This window comes from Anomalospiza imberbis, chromosome 14, assembly GCF_031753505.1.
Source record: "Anomalospiza imberbis isolate Cuckoo-Finch-1a 21T00152 chromosome 14, ASM3175350v1, whole genome shotgun sequence".
In the NCBI taxonomy this organism is placed as follows: domain Eukaryota; kingdom Metazoa; phylum Chordata; class Aves; order Passeriformes; family Viduidae; genus Anomalospiza; species Anomalospiza imberbis.
In genome coordinates this window covers 11,616,818-11,642,596 of record NC_089694.1, presented here as the reverse complement: position 1 = coordinate 11,642,596, position 25,779 = coordinate 11,616,818, and the positions used below count along the sequence as shown (strand labels likewise).

At 39.0% G+C, this 25,779-nt stretch overlaps 1 protein-coding gene across 1 annotated transcript in view; it reads left to right on the top strand.

Moving 5' to 3' along the window:
* COL4A6 (collagen type IV alpha 6 chain) overlaps positions 1-25,779 on the top strand; it is an 87,226-nt gene that overhangs the window by 8,964 nt on the left and 52,483 nt on the right. Inside the window, exon 2 of the mRNA XM_068204896.1 lies at positions 6,580-6,663. Within this exon, the coding sequence (XP_068060997.1) occupies positions 6,580-6,663 (84 nt within the window). The remainder of the gene's footprint in view (positions 1-6,579; positions 6,664-25,779) is intronic.

The window sequence follows — 25,779 nt, the reverse complement described above, 5'->3', positions numbered from 1 at the left end:
CTTTAGCCTTTGTGGAAGCTGAGGCAAATCCAGGAGGAGCTAATGCATATCCTTATTTCTTTGCAGGATTGTTCTGTGCTCAGGGACGTATCCTGAGGGTGTTTCTGAGGCCTTCTCTGAGCAAAGCCAGCATGTGCCCAAGTTCATCTCTGTTTAGCAGAGCATTCAGCAGTCTTCTTTGGTCTCAATGATATCAGAGTCAAGCATGGAATTGTGGAATTGATTCTTTTGGTGTTTTTTCATAAAGATGTATTTAACAGGGTACAGCAGTGTACAGCCTTGTTTCTGGGAAGGTCACATTTTTATCAGGGAAATAAAGTAGTAGTTAATAAAGAAAGTAATAGTAATGTGGATATGTGTGCCATATGTGCACAAACAGAGCAGACCGGCGGGGGGGATTTTGGTTATAATAAATTTTTTTGCCACAAGTTGATTTACTCTGCTTAGGAGAGAATTTAATGGCAAAAAACTGGCATGAAAATAATTGAAACCAATGGTATTCCTTTAAGCAGAATTGGTGATGGCTTCAGTGACCTTGGTGGTCACACCAGTTCTTTGACAATACCTTGAAGGATGCAATCAGAATGGCAAAGGACTAGACTCAAGTGCAGTGAGGGTTGACTGGCTGGAACTCCAGTCTGCAGATTCCATCTGTGTTTTAGGCAGTGTTTAATGCTGAGGCTCTGCTCATGTGCAGTTCCTTGTGCTCATCCTGCTGTCACTGCCTCCCCAGCAGAAAGATCAAGCAGGCTCTCCCAGCTGTCTCCCACACATAAGGCTGCATTGACCCCTAGTGTGTCTTCCCTGGAGAAAGCTGTTACAGAAGAGATATTTTTTCAGCTGACTCAAATCCAAAAGATACAGAGAGGGAGTTTAGTAGATAGCTTTGGTGTGGGAGGTCAGATGCAGCTCCTACCTTCACTTCTTAATCCACCAGCATTTTGCTACAAGTATCACTAAAAGTGTGGCCAGATTCTACCAATATTTTCCTTGGGTTTTGCTATTTAACAGTCAGCTCTGGAGCTTTCATTTTGAAAAGGTTTTTAACAGATGGCTTTAGTGGCATTTTACTTTTCGAAAATAAAATGCAAATAAAAAATTGCTGTCATATTTTCGAAGTATGTGCTCTGTGTACAAATTTGTAAGATGAATCACAGTGGATACATGCCAGCTTACCTTCTGATATGTACTTTGATGATAAATACTGTGAGCATCCCTTTAACTAAGTGAAGGTCTTTCTTTAGTAATTTTGTTAGAACTGATTGCACAATGGAGGAGCTGAGCCATTTTGGGGCTGATGCTCTGAAGATGGAGCTGTTCAGAGCCAGATTCAAATCTGTTAACATGGAATAACCAGTATGTGACATTCCTGCTCCTGTTTGGAGACCAGTCATTTCCATGGAACTATAAGAAGAATTTGGTGAGGGGCTTAAAGCCTCACTTTATGTGTAGTATGTGAGTTAGTATTTAAATTACAGCCTCTTCCTTTTGAAAGTGTGTTTTTTACGCTCTACTTCTGTTAAAGTCAATGAAAAATGCTTTTTCAAGCTTTTCACAATTTCACAGCAGATTTTAATGCAGCAGGTCATAGGAGAAATTTGCAGGTATAGAAAGCAGAGACCTTGAGGACTGCTTCTAAAAAATTTTATTTCATGAGGTCAGTCACTTTGGGTTTTTTCCCACTTTTTTGCCTTCCAGACACTATTGATGCTAAGGGCTGGAACTGGACTGGATGGGAAGGTGATGCTTTGACATGAACCACTTCAGGAGCAAAGAAAAAGTGGCAGTCACTGAATACTGTCTCATACTGTGACTGGCCACTGTGTTGTATCAATCTCTGTCAAAATGGATTACCACTTCAACAGAATTATTAAATGCCTTGCCTTTGTAAATGGAAGGATGTTGCCCTCTGCTTAAAAACTTCAGTTCTGCAAATATTTATGGAAACTTATACACACTTGCTTTTGTGCCAGATTGTCCTTTCCTCTGATTAGTTAGTATAGGGCAAGCCAATGTTCTGTCCCTGACAGTCACCCCAGTTGCTGATTTATATATTCTTGCCAGAGATCTGTTTCCGTACCTTCTCAGTTACTGATGGCCATGTAAGGTGCTGCTGAGCAGCAGTGGGGTATTGAGAACACTATTTAAATAAAATTTGTTCACTTTTCTGGCACTTTCCTTACTGATGAATGTATAGGGCCATTATTTCACTACCCAAGTCTTCATTCGTGAATTTAGCTAAGAGTCATGAACGCTCAAATGGTTATCACAGCAGCTCATGAAGTGAACAGAGATCCTAGGTTTCACTAATTTTTTTGCAGTGAACTTTTGCAAGGGTGTCTGAATGTCTGGTACTGTGAATAAAATTTCCTTATTAGTCATCAGCAGGTAATTCTGAATTATATGAAAATTATTTATTTGAAGATCCCAGAAGTTTTCATTCCTTTCTAGCTTTTGATTATGAAGTTTCTTGTTATGATTTTGTATTACTGTAATGGAGCAGTCCTTAACTGGAGTTGAGAAGTTACTGCAGACAAATGTTGGGGAAAAAAAATCATCCCTGTCATATCTCTTTATGCAAGTTATATATTCTGTTACTTTCTGTTTTATTGTCAATGGGGGTTTTTTTTGCCATCATCCTTTCTTTCCTCCTTTATCATGAGTATGCTCATTTTTCAGCAGACTTTATACACTCCAATTTTGTGCACTACCATTCCTTAGAATCCATTCTTTACTAAAATTTTCCAATTGATTTGCCCATTTCCACCATAGCTACTTTAGCTTTCTCATGGTAAAGATGATGTTTTTAACCTTTCTGCAGTCCTTTCCCGAAATAACCTCTCAGCCCATTCCTCTGGCTTCATTTTCCTATCTGATTGAAGTCGCTGTCTTCAGATGAGATTTTTAAGCCTTCTGCAGTTGATCCATTGAAACAGAGCAGGAGTTTTGATGCCAAATTGAGCCCCAGCTCTTGCATCTGAGCTGTGCTTCCTGGAGGTCTCCCACTAAAGTCCTTTGTTAGATGGTTTACTCCTACCTGCTCCTACCTACAATTTTTGTATTTGCAGACTGGTCTTTCCAGGTCATGTACTTTTATTCTGTTGCCTTGTATGTTGCTCTAGAGAAGCTGGAATGAACATTCTGGGACACCTCCTATGGCATCACAGCTGTGAGGTCTCTTTACTCTTTGGCTCCAGTCCAGAACAAGCTGAAGTCAATGGAAAGATTTAAATGCCACTGCTTCTTCATGAATCAGCCGTGCATAAATGCTTGATAGAGGTACGCCAGAAGCATGACAGGAAAATTGTCCTTATAATGACTCTTGGTTTTGAATGTTTTTTAATAATAGTTTCTCACTTGTATCGATACTTTTCAAATAGAGTGGGTTTTTTCTACATTAAAATCATGGCAGTGATTCTTATGTAAGCCTGAAATAACTCAGTTAAAATCAGGATGTATGTTACTCAGTTGATATTACAGCTGTTTAAATCTCAGAGTATGTGTTTTTATAACAGTGCTGCTATTTTGTTTTTTGTTTTCAAGATCTTGGTCTGCTTCCATGCAATGAAATGAAAATGGTTTCATTAATTTCTCTTATAGTGCTGGAGCTTACCAGTATAACTAATACCCTTTTTTTTTTAATTTTTAGTTTTTTCAAGAGCATATTCATCAATGTGAAATGTAGAGCAGTAGGAAAAAAATCCCTTCCCCAAATACATGCACAGAACAAGTATGACAGGCTCATGTTTACGTGGTCAGGTTACAATCTGTAAATGTTTGAATGACCTTACATTCATATATTTGAATGGCTAAATGTATTAACCTTTTCAGAAGAGAACACTGTTGTCTAGAATATTATATGCAACCTTTAGAGTTGTGTTCACAAGTATTACGCACGTGGCTGTTTACGATTTAAATAGTCATGGAGTGTCTGATGTCAGCTACTTCCCCTAAATAAAATACTCAGGACATGTACACCTGGTTTGGAGCCAACTGGCTTTGCTGTGCTTCCTTTCCAAATGCCTTCATTCATAAGTGAGCAAAGTGACTCCTCGTGCTGTGAAAAAGAAACCTAGAAGTACATGGTGAACACAGTTTTTCACAAAATAGGGACATACTTTCAGTTTTTCATAAAGCTCAGTGAGAGTTTTATCTAGCTTCCTATAAATTAAAGAGAAATATTTCTTTTGACTTCAGTGGGATTTTGACTAGAGCCATATTTACTACACTGCATCAATGATGGGAGCAGCAGGAGCCCAAGGGATAGAAAGAAGGATGGATTTTTGTCCAGTCCTCTGCCACTGGGAAAGACCTGGCTGCCACCAGAGGCAGGGGATTAGTGCTTTGAGACAGTGACTATTGCAAGGCAGTGACCTTAGAGGGTTACAGAGCTATGGTGAAAGGAAACTTCTTTGCCACTGCTCACTCCTAGGAGGCATCTGAATGGACAGAACCACGGCCCCGAGGGCTTGTGAAAGTGACTCCTGGAACAAGGAATAAGCTGGAGAAAAAGTTGATTGGAAGCTTAAAACTCTGAAGAATTTAAGGTTGATAAGTGTCTGGGAAAGCATAATCTGACTACCTGGAGGCATAAAGCTGTGTGTGAAGAGTTTAAACACAAGGTTAAGTGTCAGGAATAGTGATATGCATTGCTTAGCAATGGGTCCAAATCTCCACTGTGAAATGTGCATATTAGCATGGGAAAATATGTATCTCAGTGCACTTCATTCTAAAAACAGGTTCACAAAGGAATGACCTCTCAGCAGGGTGTCCATTAAGATAGGGACCTGTTTTTATGGACTGAGCCCTTGCTGTTGCACATGGCAGACTCAAGTGACCATTCCTTGTCTGAGCAGAAAGCTTGGAGATGCTCTTACAGTCTATTCTATAACCTCTAGATACAGTTTGTCTCCTTCTCTTGGCTTTTGGGTAGTTAATAGGCTGGCTGGCAATTTTTGTTTTGTTAGCTGTTTGGTTTTTTTATCTTTACTTCATTCTTTGTTTTCTGCTGCTGCCAGTTAGAATTGTTTGTGGTGCGTTTCCCGTTATGGTGCCTCTCTTGTGGTGCCTTTCTGCAGTTCCGGTTTTGTGTTAGATCCTACCGTAGGATTTTAATGAGTAGTCCAAAAGCCTCATATCTAATGGGGTCTCATCTGAACAAAGCTGCCAAAATGTCTGCAAAGTAGTTTCATAGGATTTTTTTTATACTTGATGCCTCTTAGAATTGCTTGACGGTTGTAATGACTATTTTACAGCAAGAGATAACACTCCTTTCTGGATAGGGTAATAGAGGAGATTGAATTTAATGCTTTTTTTACTATCTGTTCATTCTAAATCCAAAGGTGTTTAATTTAGCAAAGCAGTATAAACATCAGCATGCATAGAGGTTTTTATTTACCTTCAGCAGAACACTGATCAAGTGATGTCAAATTAGTTACTTCCTTTCAGAAAGCTGATTCAAAGAAGCTCAAAAGTTGAGAAGCTTGCATGAATTGTCTTTCATTTTTCACGTTCCTCACTGTCAGGAAATTTTAAAGGCTTTAAATATATTTCCTGTGAATGTTTTTAGTAAGGAAATCTTAGGCTCCAGTCTGAACTTGTTTTGGCATTTAGTTTGATCACCTTCATATGAGAAGCTTAAATGTTTATTCCTTTCAGAATTTCAAAGCCTAGGGACTGTACCTGAGCATGCTGGACAGTGCAAGTTTCCTTAGAGAGAGGAGTTCATAGTGTGTGACAAAACTATATTGCTAAAGGGGAGCTTTTTTCCAGGACTGACAGTATTGTCAGCATTGCAGGGCTTTGGGAAGCCCAGTCCTTCAGACCTGTTTAGTGTGGAAGCAGGTCAAACTCTAAACTGAATTCATGCTGTTAACTTTCATGTACTCTATTAGCTTGGAATTAAGTTTGTGATATAGAGACTTCTGATTGACATAAATATTGTAATTATTCTTGAAACAACTAATGCCAGTGCAGCAAATTTGGAATTTATTTTCAGTTTAAATCCAAATCCATGGTGGTTTCCTACACGCTTCCTTGCACATGTGTTCTTAGTTTAAAAAGCCATTTTCTCTCATCCAGTAGCTTTTGTTCTTGTGGTTTAGGGATGCAGCTTCTTGTTCTTAGGAACATGGAAGGGTCCCAAAATTAAATTTGTCTCGATAGTTTCCTATTGATGTAAAGATACTTGTTTATGCAGGATGGCTGAGGCACAAGTTGCCAGTTATGATCCTAGTCTGACAGTGTACTGAGTAGCTCAAAAACATCACTTGTTTTATGGGTTGAGAGCCCTAGGAAGCACTCTGCACCTTGCAGAAGAGCACCAACTACTGTAAATTCACTTGTCTGCAAAGAATTTCTAGCCCAACTTTTTTCTGTTTATTTGGTGATTCCAGAAAGGACCCAGTTGTGGAAAAGTTAAAATCTAAGTACACTTTGCCCAATTACTTCTCAGGAAATTCACACAACAAAAGTAATGTAGGTGAAAAGTGTTGACAGACCAAGTGTTTTAATTAAAGAAGATCTTCAGCTAACAAATAGTTATGAAATTCAATTTTAAATTTTTTTTTTCTTTTTTAGGGTGGAAAGAAGTCCTACAGTGGGCCATGTGGGGGCCGCAATTGCAGTGCTGGATGCAAATGTTTTCCAGAGAAGGGTGCACGGGTAAGTTTGTTTACACTAATATAACTTGTCCTTGCCTCTTATCAGTCTTTTAAGAAATAAATTAATAAATAAACACCACATTAATATGTGTAATTCTCAATCTAATGACCTCATGAAATGACAAATGATGAAGACCAGCTGCATTTCAAATGTCCCTGGCCAAGATTTCAAAAGCTATTCTAAAAGATTTACAAATGGCTTGCTTTGTAATGAATCTTCAATAGAATCCTATTTCTTTATGGGATCTGAGCCCACGTTCAAAAGAAGTCAGATGGTTTTTAAGTAGATTACAACAATTAAAATTAGGAAAATCAAAGTAGTGTGGGCTTCTAATACAGATTTTGCCCAGGCCTTACTGTAATAGCTTCTGTTTATTTGTGGAAGTGTTTTTGATTTGTGTATTTGGTTGTGGAGGAATAATAACTCAGAATGGATCTAAGCAATTCCCTTTGAGAAAGTTGCTTGTGTAGCTGAAGTCTCTCTCTCTCCAAAGTCTTCATTTGAAGAAGCCAAATGTTTAAGCAAGATTTTTGTAAAAATCTTTAATTTCTTCTGCTTTTATGAACAGAATATAACTTAATGCAGCTGCTTATCTCCTGCATTAGGGGAATGCAGTAATTGACTTCACTCTGCCTTCAGTTGCAATGTTAATTTTTGTCCAGACGCCATCTACTTAATGTTTTATCTTAAGCTCTAGAGCATTTTAACATGTATGAAAATGAATCTTACAGATTTTGCTTTTGAAGATGAAAGGAAAAAAGAGCACACAGTAGGTACTTGAGGAATTCGAAGGGCTTAAAGAGAAGGGAAATAATACTAGTTGTCTTGTTTAATTAATCAGCTGTACTTCCCAAAATCATATTGAAAACTCATCCTCTGAGCAAAACCAAAAGAAATTAAGTATTATTTAAACACTAGCAATCCTGATTTTGCCTGTCTATTTCAGTGACACAATATGTGTACATGCAAGGCATTACTTTTCGGACTGAATTTAGGAAAATGTTGCTATTTAAAAATTGTTTAAAAAATTATGTTTTTTCTAATTGCAGACAGAGTTGAGTGTGAATGCTTAATTGATAACTGGTGATGTGGTTGCTCTGGAAATATAAAAATTCTTTCAGTTCATCATGTGGCAGAGGGAAAGCATGTCTAAACAGATAAGCAGAAGAACTTTGCGAGGAAGTTCTTAATATATCCTAGAATATGAGCTAAAGTGAATTGCTCAATACCTTTTGTGATTAGATACAGTAAGGGACAGACCTAGTTTGGTTCTGGAACACAATATCCTGCAAATGCTTTGACATTTAGACAGCAATGAGCATCATTCTTCTGTCTCTTTATATTCCTGGGGTCCAACTTGATTGTTTGAAGTGGCCACAATGCTGTTGACCTTGCAGTTTGAGCTCTTGGCATCTCTTTTGTTAAGATGTCACAAAGATTTTAGGCTGTTTTCATTACTGACCTGAGAACTCATTTGGCTTTTAGCTTATTTCTTATGTGACCTGTGTGGGTAGGGCATTTTCAGTCCTTCAAACACATGTTCCATCCTGCTGAGACCTGTCCATGGAGTGAAGTGTCTGCTACAAGTGGTAATCTTTCCCTTTTGCAACACTGCTTCCATCAAGTGTGCTGAGCCCTCCTGACACCTTCTTGGACATCTGCAGGCAGCTACTGGAGGCCTGCCATGCCTGGGGATATGGAGGTGACTGGCTGAACCGGGGATGGTGTGATTATGTATCCTGCAGCACAGCTTGTTTCTTGCAGGACACTGTACAGCCTGAGGCTAATTCCTTGGCTTCCTGCCTAGCTGCTTCCCCACTGTTGCAAAGCCTTTAAGTTCAGAAACGGAGACAGGACTTTGTCAATGCCCTAAATCCATATTTTGTTTAAAAAACTGTTTCAGCTGTCAATTTTGCACAATTAACCAGATCAGAATAAAGCTAAGCTTTCTTTCTAAATGAAGGAAACAGCTAAAAAGCACAAGAAAAATGACAATAAGCTGACAGCTTACTGAAAATAATATAGACAATGTCCTTAAATGTCCTCCCTGAATGCACTTTTGATCAGATCAAGCTTTAAAATTTTTATTTAGGCAATAAAAGTGTCAAAACTGCCTCAGACTACTTGATCAGTGAAAGATATTTCTAAAAATGGGATGCAGATGTGTGTAAGCCACAGGTGCCCATGTTCTTGTTTTGCTATAGACTGCTGCTGTATGTGCAGGATATATTAAAATAACACCAAAAACCACAAAAAAAAAAAAAAAAAAAACAAAAACCCACCAACCAAAAAAACCCACCCCAAAACTCAACAAACCAGAATAATCTCACTGTCTGTAAGACTGACCTTGTTAGAAGACTAATCTCTATGCAGTGAGTCAGCAATTTGTGGAATAATTGAGATTTTTTTCTGAAGGAAGGGTGATTCTCTTCCGAAGGAAGGAAGTGCTTGTCTAGCAGCCCCTTAGGGAGCTCTCCTAGCAGTGTGGTAAGGCACATCTCCTAAAAGAGCAAAATTTCCCTTCTGTTGTCCAAATGCTTGCCTTACATTTGAAAAGCTCTAATGCTACCTTGTACCAATTTTAGGCTGTGCATTGAATCTTGATATGATCCAATTTACTATGAAGCCTGCACAAGAAGAAAGCTGTTATGGAAGCATTCTTCATCTTAGCCAGTGATTCAGAATTGGTTCTTTTATCTAATGATGAGTTAATGAAAAGCCTGTCTCTGTGTAATTCAGTGGTCAAACTCCTGTCCATTGCAGCCATTTCCCCACCTTATCAGTTTTTATCTTGTAAAGATTTGTGAGAAACAATCCAGTGATTTGTGCAGAAGTCCAGTTCTTCATGAAGAAGTGTTGTCTTCACTGAAGGGTCCCAGCTAGGACCTTGTCTGGAGGTTTTCTCAGAGGTCAAGTTAAAAGTTAAATTGCATGTGTGGCTCTTACTACTGAAGTGCACAAGAAGATATCTACACATGGTATGATAGTGTAACAGTAAATGTAATAGCAAGTGAAGGCCAGGAAACTGATTTTAAACCTAGGAGTTTTGGATCTAGCTGTTCTGTTCCCCTAAACTGCATTGTTAGAACTTGTACTGATTTCGATATGAAAGCTAATGCAATGCTCTGCAAAGAAAATGCCAGGGGGCATCCCAGAGGTTACACGAGCCCCTGCCTAGCTGGAGTCTCTAGGTGAATGTGTGGATCTTCTAAATCTCTGTGTCCCTAGTCTCATTTTTCTGGCCAGCTGAGATACCAGTTATCCGACTAAGGCAATTTGAAAGGGAATTCTGCTGTGATAGTACTCGAATGAACCCTGGTACATACAATTTTTGGGGATAGGAGACAGTCTGAACACAAACTTACGCTGAACCCATTTTTGCATACAAGACTTACATACAGTCATCTTTAGAAACAACAACTGATGGGTAGAAAAAGTGCGATATATTGAATTATGAAGCACAAGAGGAAAGGTGAAAGAAAAGCAACCATATTAAATAAAAAGTTAAATGAGGAGGTGAATGTAAATTGTGATATTAGTCCCTATCCTAGTGCAAGGGTATGTTCAGTTCCAGTGCAGGTGAGTGATCTACAGCTAGAAGATTTTTGGGACTGTCAGAAGAATTTACTCTGTTTAAAAAAGTGTTTTTCATTCCACTTGCTCACTGTTTGTCCACAGTTTATGGGCAGGGATAATGCTGCTGAAGGTTTCATGCTGTATTGGTGGCTGTCTTGCTAAGAAATGCTCTGCAGATAAGTCAGCAGGGAACAGGAGGCATTTTTCATACTTTCAGAGTATCAAGAAGCATTAATAGTTGGCAGCCTGCACCATTTCATTTTGCAGCTCATTTTGCATTTGTTTATAATAATGTTGGCTTTTTTGTTTTTATATAATGTCATCAACTTTCAAACACTCATGAAGATAAAGTAGCAGAGCCAGTCTTTGTTGCATGTATACCTTCCCCTGATGCCTGTTCACTTATCTTGGAATTTATAACAATATTAGAGTTTGTTTTAAACTTTGTTCAATGTGCTGGAGCTAATCTTTTGGGTTTTTTCATTTTAATTTTAAAAATTGTTTCTGAGACTTCACAAACTACTCAGGACAGGCTGTGTCCCAGGCAGCTTTTACAGCTTACAGGAGTTGTAAATTGGGAAAACTTGATGTTACTAATTATATATTTTTTCCCTGTAATATGTAATCATGTCTATATATATAATGTGTTCTTTAAAATCCATTAAAATATTATTATATGATTGATTAGAAAATTATTAATGGCATTTTAGAACCCTTTTCCTGTCTCAAAAAATGTCTTCACAGAGACTGTTTCTAGCAACTGGTGTGGTTGGAAGGTGGTGTATCTGTAAAATGAGGCAGTTGGTTCTGGGGACATGGTGGACACTTTACACTGGATAATGTCTGGTCCAATAAAGTAAAGGACTGCTGGAGTGCATCAGGTATGCCAGGGAACCCATCCCCTGACCTGGTCCCACTCAAACAAAATCCTTTTTGTCTACTCCAAGACTACACAACAGGGTGAAACAAAACACTGTGAGTAGGAGGAATTGACTAAGATTGAGAGATTTGCTTAAAAATGTGGTAGCAATCTGAATGAAAGGTTGGTGTGCCCAGAGATACTTGCAATTCCCCATGGTTTTTCTGAAGTCAAAATGATGACAGTAAATGTAGTGTAAATTATCTCTGGGCAATCAGTTTTTGATAGAATTACTGCAGATCAAACAAGCAAGAAAAGATAGACAGATCCTCAACATCCATGCAGTGAACAGTGTAACCTGAGGTCAGAACTTTGGATGATTAATCTAATTGTTATCTAGCATAAACTAAAGTCGCATTGGCAAGAGATCTTAGATTAACTTTTGTCTGGAACTAATCCCCTCAACTTAATACTGGGTGTACAAAGTGTCTCTCTTGTGATAATTAGTTGAAGATTGGTTGATCTTTCTTTGCCATGAGATTGTAATAATTATAAATTGTATTGTTAATAATGCTTGCTGATTTCTGCTTTGGCTGGTTTATCACTCTATTTGGAACGGTCAGAGATTTCCTGATGAAACAATTTCTTTGAAAGTGTCGACTCAACAAAATGCAGAAGTGCTTTACACAAACATATTTGCTGGTGACAAAATTCTTTAATGCTGTTGGTTCAAACTTCTCTGTGTTTCAATGTGGCTTCCTACTCCCTGGCTTGACAAGCACTGTGGGACATAGTGGTGCCATGTGGATACCCATAGCCTGCAGGTTGACCAGTTAAAATCAAATCAGATTGTGGGATGCTGCCATTTCTTTCAAACTGACAATGCCAAGATGTGAGCAGTGCTAAATGCACTAACCATGGATACAGGTACAGGTAATACTGGGATTGTTACCTAGTTATTTTTTAAAGATGGACTATATGTAAATAATGTCTAAGCCTTCTAACAATTCCCTTCTGGTTAAACATATAAAATGCCATCATTTGGTTTGGGAGGAGGATTATCTATAACATTGAAAAATGATGACCATCTGTTTGCTGTCATTAAGAAGTTCTGGAAATGTTTTGGAAGAAAATGAGGTAATAGTTAAGTCAAACAAGTTACGTGCCAGCTGCTATTTTAACAACTGCCAAGGTTTGGTTTTTTTTAAAGTAATAAAACAAACTTTGCCAAATGTAGCATTAAACAATTATTGTACATGTCGTCCTGACCGAACCTAAATACACTGAGCTTAACTCTCTAATGAGAACCACGCCAAATACTAAAGCAGCATAAATCAAACTCATTGCATTTGAAAGGGTTCCTTATGCAATGGGTGTCAAGACCAAACCTGCTCCTCTGTGCAGTCTTACATCATCTCTTTGGGAAGACTTCTCGAGGGGACAGGCCCCCATCTTATCCTGGAATTCAGTAACAACTGTGTTGAAGCAGGGTGACCAAGGAGGCTCTGGTAGCAAACCCTGTCTCTGTGATTTGGTTTGCAGTTTTGTCTGAGAGAATGTGTGTACTAAAGGAGGCTAAATATATTCTAGGAAATGTACCTTGTTAAGAAGATTTCAAAACTAACCAGGATCCATGGCATTTCTGTGTCACCAGGGTGGGTGAAGTAATTCTGTGACCTGAAACTGTTTTTCAGTCTGCCTGCAAGGGCAGCAGATTTTGTAATTGCAGTGGGGACCTTAGAAATCAACCAGAACATGGGTCTTCAAGCTGTGCTCCACAGAGCACTTCCAGATGGCTTAGAAAAACCCAGTGAAGATGTGTCACTGTTAAAGTAATTGTGCTTCATGTGAGCTTTAACCCAGGATTTCAAAGTCTTTACACTGTTTTGGAAGCAAACAGAGCATTTAAAAAGCTCCTTGTTTCATCCTACAATGCTGTGAGTTGTCTTAGTTTAAGAAGAAGTTGTGTAGTCTCACTATACCAAGTGAATATCCTTTTTGTTTCTGTTTTTGAGCTTGAAAGTTTCTAGTTTTCCCAAAATGAGCTTCTCAGAGGTGTGAGGTGTTACTGATATGGGTGGAAGCTGAGATGATTCCTGAAAGTTGTGCTCAGCTGGCACAGTTGTGTCCCTCTGCCCTGTGCTGTGATAAATCCTCCTCATCTGAAGACACTTTGTGATTCTCTGCTCTGTGGCTGGCATGAGCTGAGGGTGCAGGCACATTGCCCTGGCAATGGGAGCTGTATCATTTCTTGTTTGTACGAGCTGCCATGGCTACCCCTGGTAACCTGCAGGAGGAACGTGCTGTTCCCCTTGAAGGCAGCGCCATCACTCCTGCTGATTTCATTTTAGGTGTGTAGACAGATGGGAAGACAGAACCAGACTAGCCTTGTCTCTTTGGAGCCTTGCCACGACCGACCTTCTGTTCTAACTTTATATCTGTGACACTTTCTCCAAGACCAAAGTGATGAGTTGTGCTGAGGATTTGCTCCATATGGACAAAACAGAGAGTTCAGAAAGTTTCCTAGTACCGATCCCCTCAGCTTCCTAAGTACTGGAGAATAAAAACATGTATCCAAATTCTTTCTTTGTAAAAATTGTTGTCTTTCTTGGCCATAGAATGGAGACTTTGATGAGTCTATGATCTTTTACTTGCCATTTAACTTCTAAGAATAGGACTAACATCAACCTTTCAATTTCTCTTGTGTATTCATTTATTCACTGTAGGAGACGAATTATATTAAATATAAACTATATAAATAAAAGTAGATAGTAAATTAGTAAATATTCTTAAAATTGTTTTTTTTTGTCAGCCACTCCACATTGAAGTCAGAAAGAAAACTAAGAATTTCTGCAGGAAGATAAACTCTCTAGTGTCCTGCCCAGGACAAGAAAAACAAATGTTATTGTGAGTCTTTGAAACATAAAATTGGCTGTTTGGGTTTTTGCCTAACAAAAGCTGTAGAATTTTGTGCTATTAGTACTGCAATGCTTTTTCAGTTGAAGAGAGATTTTTAGTGCCCTCTTACATCTGAGAAATGGCACAAGACTTTCCTCTCCAAGCATTTGATAGACAAGAAGAGGTAACTTATATCCTGCCTTGAAGTTACCCAATTGGCATTTTCTTCCAGCACATTCTTTATTACTCATGTACAGTACTCACCACCTAAAGTATGTCTTTTGTCCAGGTTAAATTTTCTAAATACCTCATTTTTGTCATGCCTCTTTCCTCTCGCCCCACTCCAAAACTTGCTCATCTTCTAAGTGTGATTGGCTCAGAATATTCCTGGTACTAATTATTTTTAAGCTTCTTAAAATGAGAAGAGGTGCCCTTTGCAGAAACAAGAGTCTTTTTTAAAGAGTTTCCGCTGGCAGCAAGTGAAAGGTGTGACAGCAATTTCCAGTGTGATTCCTTGAGTAAGTCAGCCTTGGAAACAGAAGGATCACAGAGCCAATCTGTGAGCAAGGCCCAGTTTGAAGAGATTTGGCTGACAGTCAGGTTAGGCGGTTCATGAGCCAGGAAAACAGCCAGCAGCAGGGATTACTACAAAGCAAACTTAATTAGGCAACAGATAGGCAGGAAGTACGCCAGTCATGGAGCCTGCAGCCAGAGAGCACACAATGAAGATGGCTAACCAGGCAAAACTGTGTTTGTAGTGGTGGGAGAGGCTGCAGTGCCAATTAGTTGGAAGTAAAGCTGAATGCAGAGGTGTTTCAGGCTACCTGTTTCCTGGAAATATCTGCAGTATTTTTGGTGTGAATCGTAGCTTTTCCTGGTAGGTGATGGGAGATCTTAGGAGACAGGAGAACAGATTGTACATTGTCCATCAGTGATAGGCAAGGAAAATGGGGAGATGCTGTCTCCTTGTGAGTGAGGAACATGGGTGTTTGCTGGTGCCCAGCAAAGTGTTAGGGCTGACTTTCTGAACATTTGATGGTGAAGAAAATGAAAGACAAGAATAAAAGGGGATGATGGCACCTTTTTTTTAAAACAAATAAAGCAACATCCAAATAACAGAACATAGTGGGGATAAGAGAAGAATTAATAACATGTAGGATACAGAGTGGTCTGGCTGAGAATCTAGGTAGAAGTGTAAATTGTATAACTTTTCCCTTGACTTTACTTATTCAGCAAAGTAGGAGGAATGTTCAGGTGTTTGCCAATCTCCTCCTTTTAAGCTGTTGATTAGAGATATTTTAGCTGTTGCTCTCTAATCAGTCATAAATCCATTGCTAGAACAAGCATTTTTTTGTGACTGTCCAGATTTGATGGGTGACATGTTAGGGTTTCTCATTCTGTGGAACTGCCAAAATAGAAGATAAATTAGGAGGAAAGGTGCAACTGTAGTAAGAATGGGATATTGTGAATTGTATCAGGTATCTCATCCGGCTACTACATCCAGGAAATAGAAACATTTTAGTAGTCTGAAAAGTAGCATAGATGCAAATGTCCTTGGTTGTAATGGGTGATTTTTGGAAGGGTTTTTCTGTGGGTCTTTTTTAAAAAACAGCAGAGTGTTGCCAAAGCTAATAAACAGAAAGTTAAAATAATTTCAGAATTTCTGGGTTTGATCCATAATAAATACAGTACAAATAGTGTACAAATTTTGAAGGACTATTAAGAAACATCTGGTTGTCTTTTTTTAAATGTCTATGATACTTCTTTTAAATGATCAAAGAAAGCTGTATAAAATGACTCAGCATGTGCTGAATTCTCAGTGTATGGTAAAGCAAGAATTTTTTAGTACCTCGTGTTTAGCTCTAGGGGTGGTGAAATTCTGCACTAAATTTTGCTTTTCAAGGTTCCATAAAGCTGTTGTCTCTTTAGACAGATCTTTCAGGTTTCTGTTCTCATCCATGATTTTCTGCTGGAACAGAAGAGGAGAGCTTGTTCTGCTTTATATCTGAGCTGTGTTCTGTTCACCTGTTCCTGAAGCTGGGATACATTTTAACAGAGTGGCAAATCCCTCTGAACACCAAATTTCTTTTGCTTCTATCTCTATTGCCAGACTGGCACCATCTGTCTACTTGTGTGTCTGGGTTCTATTTCCAATCAGGTTCTAAAAACAGAATAAAAATTTCTAAAAGAAGGGGTGGGGGAAGAGAAATGCATCAGCCAGGGTATTTTTGCCATAATTGTTTGCTGCAACTGCTACACTTAGGGAATAGATTTTGGTATAAAAAGAACTGTAAGCTCCTGGAGTGAGCACAGGCAGAGCCTGTTCTCTGGAAGCTGGAAGGCAAAATCACTACATACAGCAATTTCAGACTTTACCTCTGGGCTAGTGAATGTAGGTCATGGATTTAAAGAATTGTTTTGAGTCTGGACATCCTGTCCCCCGATAGTTGCAAGATACATGAATGATCCTGTTCAGTAAAGTGGGATGGGGTTTTTTTGTATATAGTGATTTTATTATTTATGACTTGAACTGCTAACTGCACTGGTGGTGGTTTGGATTGATGAACGCTGATATCACTCTCAAAAGTGCAGAAACTGTAGCCTGAGCTCCTGGACAGATAGACATGGGACCTGCCCAGCACACTGGCTCCCACTGGTTTGGAGTGGTGAGGAATGCTTCACTCAGCCCTTCCTGGGGGTCACTGTGCAGGTGTACCAGCAACCTCACTGGGAACACTGGTTAATGGTACTCCCAGATGTATTGAGACTGCTTACCCTGGCATCATTAATTATCCAGGAACATCTGGAATGTAAATCAGAATGTTTTTATATGAGAAATATAGGTGGTAAGTATTTTCTAGAAAAATTTTAAACAAGTTTTGTTTCATCTTTGTGTAGCTTCATTTTCCTTGATACTCAATGTTGTATGTTCTGAGTACCCACATGATGTTGTTGTCTCATTTCCTTTATTGTGATGACTAATGGCTGAGGATCCAGCTGAGATGAGGGAAGTCCTGCAGTGCAAGGCAGTTACAAACATACAGTAGGAGAAAGCTGATGCTCCAAAGTGCTTCCACTCTGTGTGAATTACATTACTTATATGTTTCTTCAAGTTTTAGTTGAGAAATTGTTGCTTACTCAACTATATTTTCAACAAAGTAGGTGACTTCACAGAAAGTATTTTGATTTAAAACTCTAAAAAGTTAGCTTTCTGTACTTCTTAATAAGAGACCTCTGAAAACAGTTAATCACTTCTTCTGGAATACATTTTCTCTCCAAACTTAGAGACTTAGCAGAAGACGTTGTCTCATTTTAATTAGGGCATATCTTCCTAAAAGGACAAAATGTTTTTGGAATATCCTTAGCTATGGAAATATAACCCAGCTTGTCTCACAGCAAATTTAAAATGAAGAAGTAAAGTCTGCATGCAAAATCAAGGCAGCAGGTGGTCATTCCCTGTATAACTCCAGCTGTACTTGAGTTGTAAATCCAAAAGCATTACAAAACTAGCAATGGGACACCCAGTGATTCCTTGCAGGCTTGGATCTGTGTTTCTGGGACCTTAAAGGATATTTTCCTGAGATGTAATGTTTTCTTTTGAAACAATAAATGACATAAGTGTTATCTCCAGATTTTTTCCAGAGCTGTGAAGTAATTAAACTCCACTTGTTTTTCTAACATCAGGACTAAAACCTGAACTAATCTAGTTTAATCATTCCTTTGTCTTTTATCATCTGGAATGTGCATTAACTCCTGAGAACATTTGGGTGAATAGAAGTTCCTCTTGCAGTGGCTGGATTTTGTACACTGGGTAACAAAAAGTAGTCAGGGTTTTCTTCACAGGGTTAATGTAGATACTGTATTCTGCATTATTTTTTTCTTGCAGAATCACGTGCCAGATGTTCCACATTTAGATGTCTTTAGGTTTATTTCATCAGTATCTTCTGTAAGCAAGACTTGAGCTCTGACACACTTTTGTTGTATTGTGTATCAGTATTATCAGCTCTCCAGTCTGGACTGAAGAGGAAAGCTGGGTTCCATTGGTGCTATTGAGGGGTTTCCCCACATCTATGAGAAAGACAGGATTTTAATTTTCAAACCTTTAAAGAAAATTCCTTTCAGGCTTCTCAGAACGATTGCTCATACAACCATTTATGTGAATTTTTTGTGACATTTGTGTTAAGGGAAGCAATTTCAAGGGAAGTACCTCCTGATGTATTTTTCTTCACATTTATCTAGAAAAGTTGTGTGAATGCTCCATTTAGTGCTGGCAGGATGTTATAGCTGGAGGAAATGCATTACTTTAAACTAGAACGTCTCTGCAAAATTGAGACTTTGTTCTGCAAATGATACTCAGCTGGGACCGTGCTGAGTCAATGTCACATTTCAGAACTTCATCCTGCTTCACTCAGTTCCAGTGCGGGGTGTTACCCTGGGAGGAGGTTTCAGCTCTGTGACCTGGCTGCTAGAAACACACACAAGTTCCTAATGTTGAGTTTTTGATGAGATCAATTACTCTAAAGAGGTGAAATTTTCTCGTCAGCACATGGACAAACAGGAATGGGCAGGAAGGGAGGAACACTGGGATTTTTCATGCTTTACAGTATCACAGTATGGTTTGCCCTGGAGAAAAACAACAAGCTGTGTGTCCCTCAAGGATATGGAAATGGAATGATCCTTCCATCTTGTGCAATAGTCTTCTTTGGAACCTCCAGATATGTGATCTTTTCCAGGCCTCCTCTTTAAGCACAATTCTGCCATGTTTCCAGACTGTCACTTGCAGTGCCTCATGTGAACTGTTTAATGGGGGTTTGAGATTTTTATTGTTATTTCATAAAATGTCTTATCAACTTGTGAGCCGCTGCGGTGCTGGTTGTACCCATTTTAATGATGTTTGAGTTTTTAGAAACATCATTATTTTCTTCCATCTTACACTTTTTCAGTAAATATGTCTCTTGGCATAAGGGAAATTGAAGTGGGAGTGTGTTTCATTAAAAAAATAACATCCCTGTCAAATAAATCTGTACTTAATTAAATTTCCTCTGTTTTAACTGCATATAGGAACAGATAACTGTGACAAACAAAAATAAAGAATCTTTAGGAATACTGACTTGCCTCTGATAAGAACCATCTGGTATATCCATATTCTTTTTTTTAGCTTATACTTTACTAACAAGTCAGCATTTGGTTCACATTTCTTCCTTCTACTTTGGGCTTACCTAATAGATTAAAGATATGTGACTTGAAGACTAAAGCCCTATTTCAGGATTTTTTAAATCACTTTTTTCTTATATACTGAAAAGCATATGGTACAACTAGCTTTTGCCTAGTAATTACATGAGCACAAACAAGTATTTGATAATTAGTAATTTTTAATTTTGTAATTAAAACTAATTTGATAATTTCCCTATTTGATAATTGTTAAGAGACTGAAGAGAAAGTGATAACTGGTTTTCACATTGTTAATAGTACAGCTGTGGTTATTACCTTGGTAGCCAGCTATGTTAATTGGGATTGCTTTCAGTGCTTCATACTGTGGCCATAAAAATCTTAGATGACCTGGCAAAATGACCCTGGAAAAACAGTTTCATGTTCCTGTGGCTGTTTCCACTTCCGTGTATTGCTGGTCTCAGCTGTTTGTCCCAGGGCTGTTGGATGTCTGCGGGAGCACGGGTCAGAGGCTCCCCAAGGCAGGAGTGTGTGACCTGCACATCCGTGCTCAGGTCACCCAGCTTGCAGGGAGCTCCCAGCTCCCTTCACTTTGCATTTCCTGTCTTTTAGAGAGGACCAGCTGCCTCTACTTCCCACACTGGTTGTGCTGAGGAGCTGCAGGAGATGTTGAGTGCTGATTGGGAACGTGGAGCTATCCTTTCCAAGCTGCATGGGAGCGAGTGTGGAGTGTTCCTTTAATGCGTACCCAAACTTATCCAACACCTCCAGCTACACAGACACTGCACCTGCCTGCCTGGGTGCCAGCAAAGCACAGGCTTCAGCTTGGAGTCTGCTCTGTGCTCAAAATGCAATGATCTGTCTTGGAAGTTTGCTACTCAAAATGGCAGAGCACATGGATGGAGTTTAGCTCAGAGAAGAGCCTGGCACCCTGTTAGAGGATGGAAATTCTGTTAGTCAAGACAGCAACGTCAGTTGCTGATAACTCTGTAATTTCTGTTTCTGGCCACATTAGAATCTAAGTTGGATCATAGGCACAGACAATGAAAATTGGCTTTTTGAATGGCAAGTGATCATATTATTAAATGTAAGTTGAAGCACTTCAACAAAGAGTTTAAATCATTTCTCATACATGTCTCATTATTTTATGTGTAGAAATGTTGGTCTGAAAATAGATGTGAAGTAAACTGTGAACAGAAGAGTTATGAGGCTTTTATGTTTTCATGGGATTTGTAGCTACTTTTCCATTCCCTCAATAGATCAGACATAGAAATATCTCCTGTGAAGAAGCTGCCTCTCTTCAGTCTTTGATTAATTAGGGGTTAATTAGCACTGGGGCCAGTGTGGTTTTAACATATTACTCGTTTGGGCATTTGAAAACTTGTATGCAAAAAAGCTCTGACAGAACAACTGTCTTTTGATCCTGTCTCATCATAAAGCCACACAAAAACGGTCTGATTTTACTGCAGAGGAATAGAATTGATACAAGAGTTGGGAGAGGAAATGTATTGCCACTCACATTTCGGGGTCCTTTTCTGAAGGAGAGTAACGCAGAAATTGTAAGCTCCTTCTAAGATTAAATAGTACATTTTTAAGATCTCAACATTTTGGCTGCTCTTGGTCCCATCTGAATTGCCTTTAGCAAATACTTGTGATTTCAGGCTGAGATTTTTTTGTGGGGATACATGAAGCAGAACAGCATCTTCTGTTGGCGTGCGTCTGCCATTCATTTTTGACTGGAATCCTGCTCCTCTTTGCCAGTAGAAAGGAGAATGATGCAGAGGGAACTTCTCGAGGTGCTTTAGGAAAAGGCATCATCAGGTGAGAGGAGGTTGTGAAATTGGACCTTTCCACATGCTCTCTGCTGAGTGAACCCTTCCTCCGTTCCTATACATTACATTATTGGTGAAATGCATCAGGAAATGTTTATAGTCAAGGGAAGTTTGTACTAACACTGTGTCATGCAACTAATCTGTTTGCATTCTAAAGAAGGAACACTAAGTTAGCTGCATTTTGCTCCAGACTCAAGTGTCTTATTAAATATTTATACATGGATTAGACTGTTTACTTTCCATCTCATACTATAGTTGTATTGGGAAGATCCAGAACACCTGGATTTTGGTGAAGTCTTAAGGAAAGTTTGCTTCAACTTTCCAAATTAAAGATTAAGAGCTCACTGAATTACTGAGTATATGCAGGAGAGTTTTAAATCAAGAAATATCAGTTCTAGAAACATGTTTCTAAAATTGTGTATAACAAAATGTTTATGAATACCAGATCTTGATTTCACTCTATTCTGCAGCATTTCTACACTTCTCAGAGCAGTGTCAGAAATATCAAAGAAATACCAGTTTCTCCTGGTTTGGCTTTGCTGGAGGTCTGTTTTTTACATTAGTGAAAACCAGTTGCTAGGATTAAGAAGTCACTTGCCTGACTTTGGTGATGCTACTTTAGCTTTGTGCAAAAAAGGGTGAATTAATGGGATCCTGGATCACAGTATTTCAGGTATGCTGGCTATGTAAAATATCCTTTTTTTAGGAGAGGCTGTAGATCTATCCTTACTTTCCATATTTAGGTGTAACTACACGTATGTAATTGATATCCAGAAGTAGAGATGAAGTGAGAACAGTTTGACTGTCTAGGCAGAAAGCAGAAAAGAATAGCCCAACTTATTTTGCAAAGGATAATCCAGGCTCTTGGTGTGAAAACACTGATTCCCTGTGTATTTAACAGTTGCATCTCCTGGAAGAAACATTAAAAACTTTAATGTTCTTTAAACTACAGAAGTGTGTGTGAAAAGCTTCACTTGTAGAATGAAAGCTACAGCTAAACAAAGTTCAGAGCTTGTTATTTATGTGTAAGTCATCCAAGGCTGTGCATTTTATTAGAGAAACTGGGGAGCACTACCTTTAAGCCATCACCAGTGGTTTTTAGTGTTCTCTCTCATCTTGCTCAACACTGGGAATGTTGGTGCTGTCCAACCATTTCACAAATCAGCAAGAACTTTTCTGATCAGCACTCACCTCCAGCAACTGTCTGCTCACTTCACCATGAGATGTGAACACAGAAGACCTTTAACTCTTTCTCTTGAGTGTAGTGGCCTGGGGTCTTGGGCAGCTTTCTGAACAAATTTACACATTTCTAACATCTAGTGCTCTTTGTCTGCTCCTAAATGTCACTGCATATCAGAAACTCCCTCCTGAACACAACTAGCTATTCAAGTTACACACTTTGGAGGGCTTCCAAGAACCATAGCAAGTACTGCTTGTTAGAACTGGTAGATTTTGCTAATTTTTGCTAAACATATAGGATTTGGTCTCATTTCAGCTTTACAGGAGCTAATGTTTTAACCACTGTCTTACAAGAGTGAAGGAGCCTTATTCTTGAAAGATGAAGAAGTAATGAAATGTGGCTATGACTAATAATGCACTTTACTTTCTTTCTGCTGATTCTGAGCTAATGCTTCCTATGTTTAAATTATTTTCCAAATATTTTGCGCAAGTTTTGGAAGTAAATACAACCTAAATTTCTAGGTATGTACTCTTATAGTCTATTTAGCCCCTGAGTTTATTTGGATAGGATTTAAGAATTGTATGTACTGTGTAAAATTTGTGTTCCAGACTAAACAAAAAATATGTTTACAAATCGTCTGCTTAGTTTAATTTTTAATGTTCTTTCCACAGGAGGTACTGTTTGAGATACTATTTTGTTGATATATCAGTGAAAAAAATTGATATATTTTCACATAACTTTTGTGCTGAAACTTAACCAGAAAAAATTATTGTGGAAGAGGTTTTGTTTCAATCGATTACTTTTTCTTTATTTATCACTTGATTTCTTTTTTCCTTGCATTGAACTTACATGCTACTAGAAGTACTACACAGATTTCTCTCACCATCTCTGTAGAAGAGTTAATTTATTCCCATAAATTAGAAATATATCTGTCCTCTAACAGCTCTGCTAATGTGGGAGGTAAAAGGCTATTTCTGGTAGAATTGGAAGACACCATCCAACTGGATCATATTTTAAAAAGAGCATTTGTGCAGAGACTCTAGTTGCTTTGGTCTGATGATTGTTTTCAATATTTACAGTACAGCAGGGCCTGGGGCCTCAGTTACACATCAGGATCAGTTGTACTTTGTATAAACAATAAAAAAGCCTTGCACCAAATAACTTTTCTTCTAAGCATTAAATGTCCTGATTTTTTAAGGAAAACACACAGCTGGGACAAAACCATGGAATGATCCCAAACCAGCTGGACATAAGGGCAGATCTGGATTTTCTTCCATCTGTGTTCAACTGTGGAGCAGTTGGATTTAGTGCTCACTGGAGACATAATAGGGACATTTAAAGATTCATTTCATGGATCCTCAATTTAATTAAGATAAAACACTCCCAATATACACCCAAGTAAAGCTGAAGGATAAGACACTCAGTGAAGAAGAGCCTGGGAGTGTTTTGGTACAGTGTGATTCAGGAGTTCTGCCCTGGAGCTGGCTCTGGGCTGGGAGTGGAGCGGGCCAGCAGCCAGCTGGCCATACCTGCCTGGGTGAGTGTGTGCTCAGCTCATGCAGCCTCTCAACAGAGTCAAGGAGCCATAAAAGCACCACATGACTCTGTGGAATGTCCTGTTTCTAATCACCACAGTGTGGATCAAGTTTTAGCATTCTTTTATTTAATTGAGAGAAAGATAGGTCACTAATTTAATCCTTATTGGATGACTGAATGTATGCACACCCCATAATTTAGATTGACTTACAGTCAGGGGTACAAAATATCTTCAAGACAGTGTTGTCTTTCTGAGTGCTGGCCTGCTAAATACAGGGGGGATCTGATCTGTCTTGCTTTCATGGAAGGTTGCTAGATTTGGAGATACTTACAAAAAAAAGCCTTTGAAGCTGCTGGTATTTGGAAAAGGATGTACATTTCACATATTGCCATAGTGGAGAGGAAAATAAAATAGTTGGTAGTCAGTTGTTTCTTTGATAAATACAGATATGAGCTCTTAGCACTAGAAAGATGTAGTGATAGGAAAAAAAATCTTTCTATCAAAATAAATAATATCAATTTGATACTGGTAATCACAATCTGAAGGAGTCAAGATTTCTTCCCCTCTTGCTGCTGCATCTAGTATTGCAAAGACAAGGGAAATGTTTTTTAATTTCCTTTTATTTATTCAGCAAAGCCAAAGTTTCTGGGCAGCTAAATTTCACTTCCCCAGGATAAAATAGCTATTATTCCAGTTGACCTATAAGTGCTTTGACACTGCAGCGTTACTTGTGTCAGTGGAAAAATGTTGTTTCTAGAAAGCAAAGAGATGATGATGCAGCTTTTGAGACTCAAGTAAAATCCTGGTGTTTAGGATGCAAGTCCTGTGCTCAGGCATGTCCTCTGTGAGAGCTGGGACAACGAAAGCAGGCTCTGCAGCCTGCCTTTCCCATGGCCACCTGTGGAACTGCAGCTCAGCATTCCTGGGTCTGTTTCTTGGATTTGCCATTTGGAGATCAAGGAGGTGGACACCAGAATCACATAATCGGCAACCAGCAGCAGTCTGATGCACATCCTCACTGCTTTCATGCTGGAAACAAGGACCCTCCATTCAGGACTGTTTGTTGACTTTTGTGGGCTTCCCTGTGTGTACTCTTCAGTCTGTGCCATAAACTGGAGGTGGACAGTATAGCTGTGCCTCCTCTGTACTTCCTAACATTATCTCCTTTCATTTCTCAGATTCTTTTTCCTTCATTCTGCTTCTAAACCTTAACTATTCAGCCTTCCTCAGTGGCACGATTCCTCTCAGGCTTTGGTTGGCAGACACTTGCAAAGCTGGCATTTCCAGTCAGTGGCAGATCTAAGACAACATTTCTGCTGATGCTGATTCAGCCAAGCCAAGATTGGCTGTGCTGGCACGAGCAGTGGCAGTGGAGGAGTGATGCCTGTCTCTGACATCAGGGCTGTGCTTCACTGCAGCCATCATGTGTCTGTGGGGATGTCACTGAGAAGATACTGGAATCTTTATGTGATCTAAAACTCTGTAGAAGTGAATGTGTGTTCATTGAACCAGCTCACTGTTCTGCTGTTCTTGCTGGCTAAAAGGCTGTTATAAATGCCTGTGGGGATTATCAAGAGCTTAGCCCAGTGTGAGAAGGGTGGTATGCATGTGTGGGCTGAGGGCAGTTTGTTGCTTGCTATGCAGCATAGTTTGAAGCTTTAAAAAATATCCTATGGAAAAACATTGCTGCAGCAAGCTATGATTTAACTGAAATTGGAGTGAGTGCAGGAACAAGGGAAGTACAAAGCCAGTGATCAAGAGAGGATTCTTTTTTCTCTATTCTTTTAAAGTATGCTTTGCTTATTTTTCTCAAATGGCAGTCAGACGGTTGGTCCCTGGCTGATGGCTCTAGGGAAAGGGCTTAGAGTAGTTTGTGTAGCTCAACAGTGGCTGTTCTGGCTGCAAAAGGAGCACTGGCAGCAACTTCCAAAGAGTCCTGCTGAGTCTGTGCAGACCAGATCCACTTCCAGTGCTTGTCATCCCAGGGTTTCTGGGGGGTTGCATTTTTTTATGAGCTGCAAGGAGGCTATTTGCAGATCTCAGACAGTTTTGGTTTCTCTAAAAT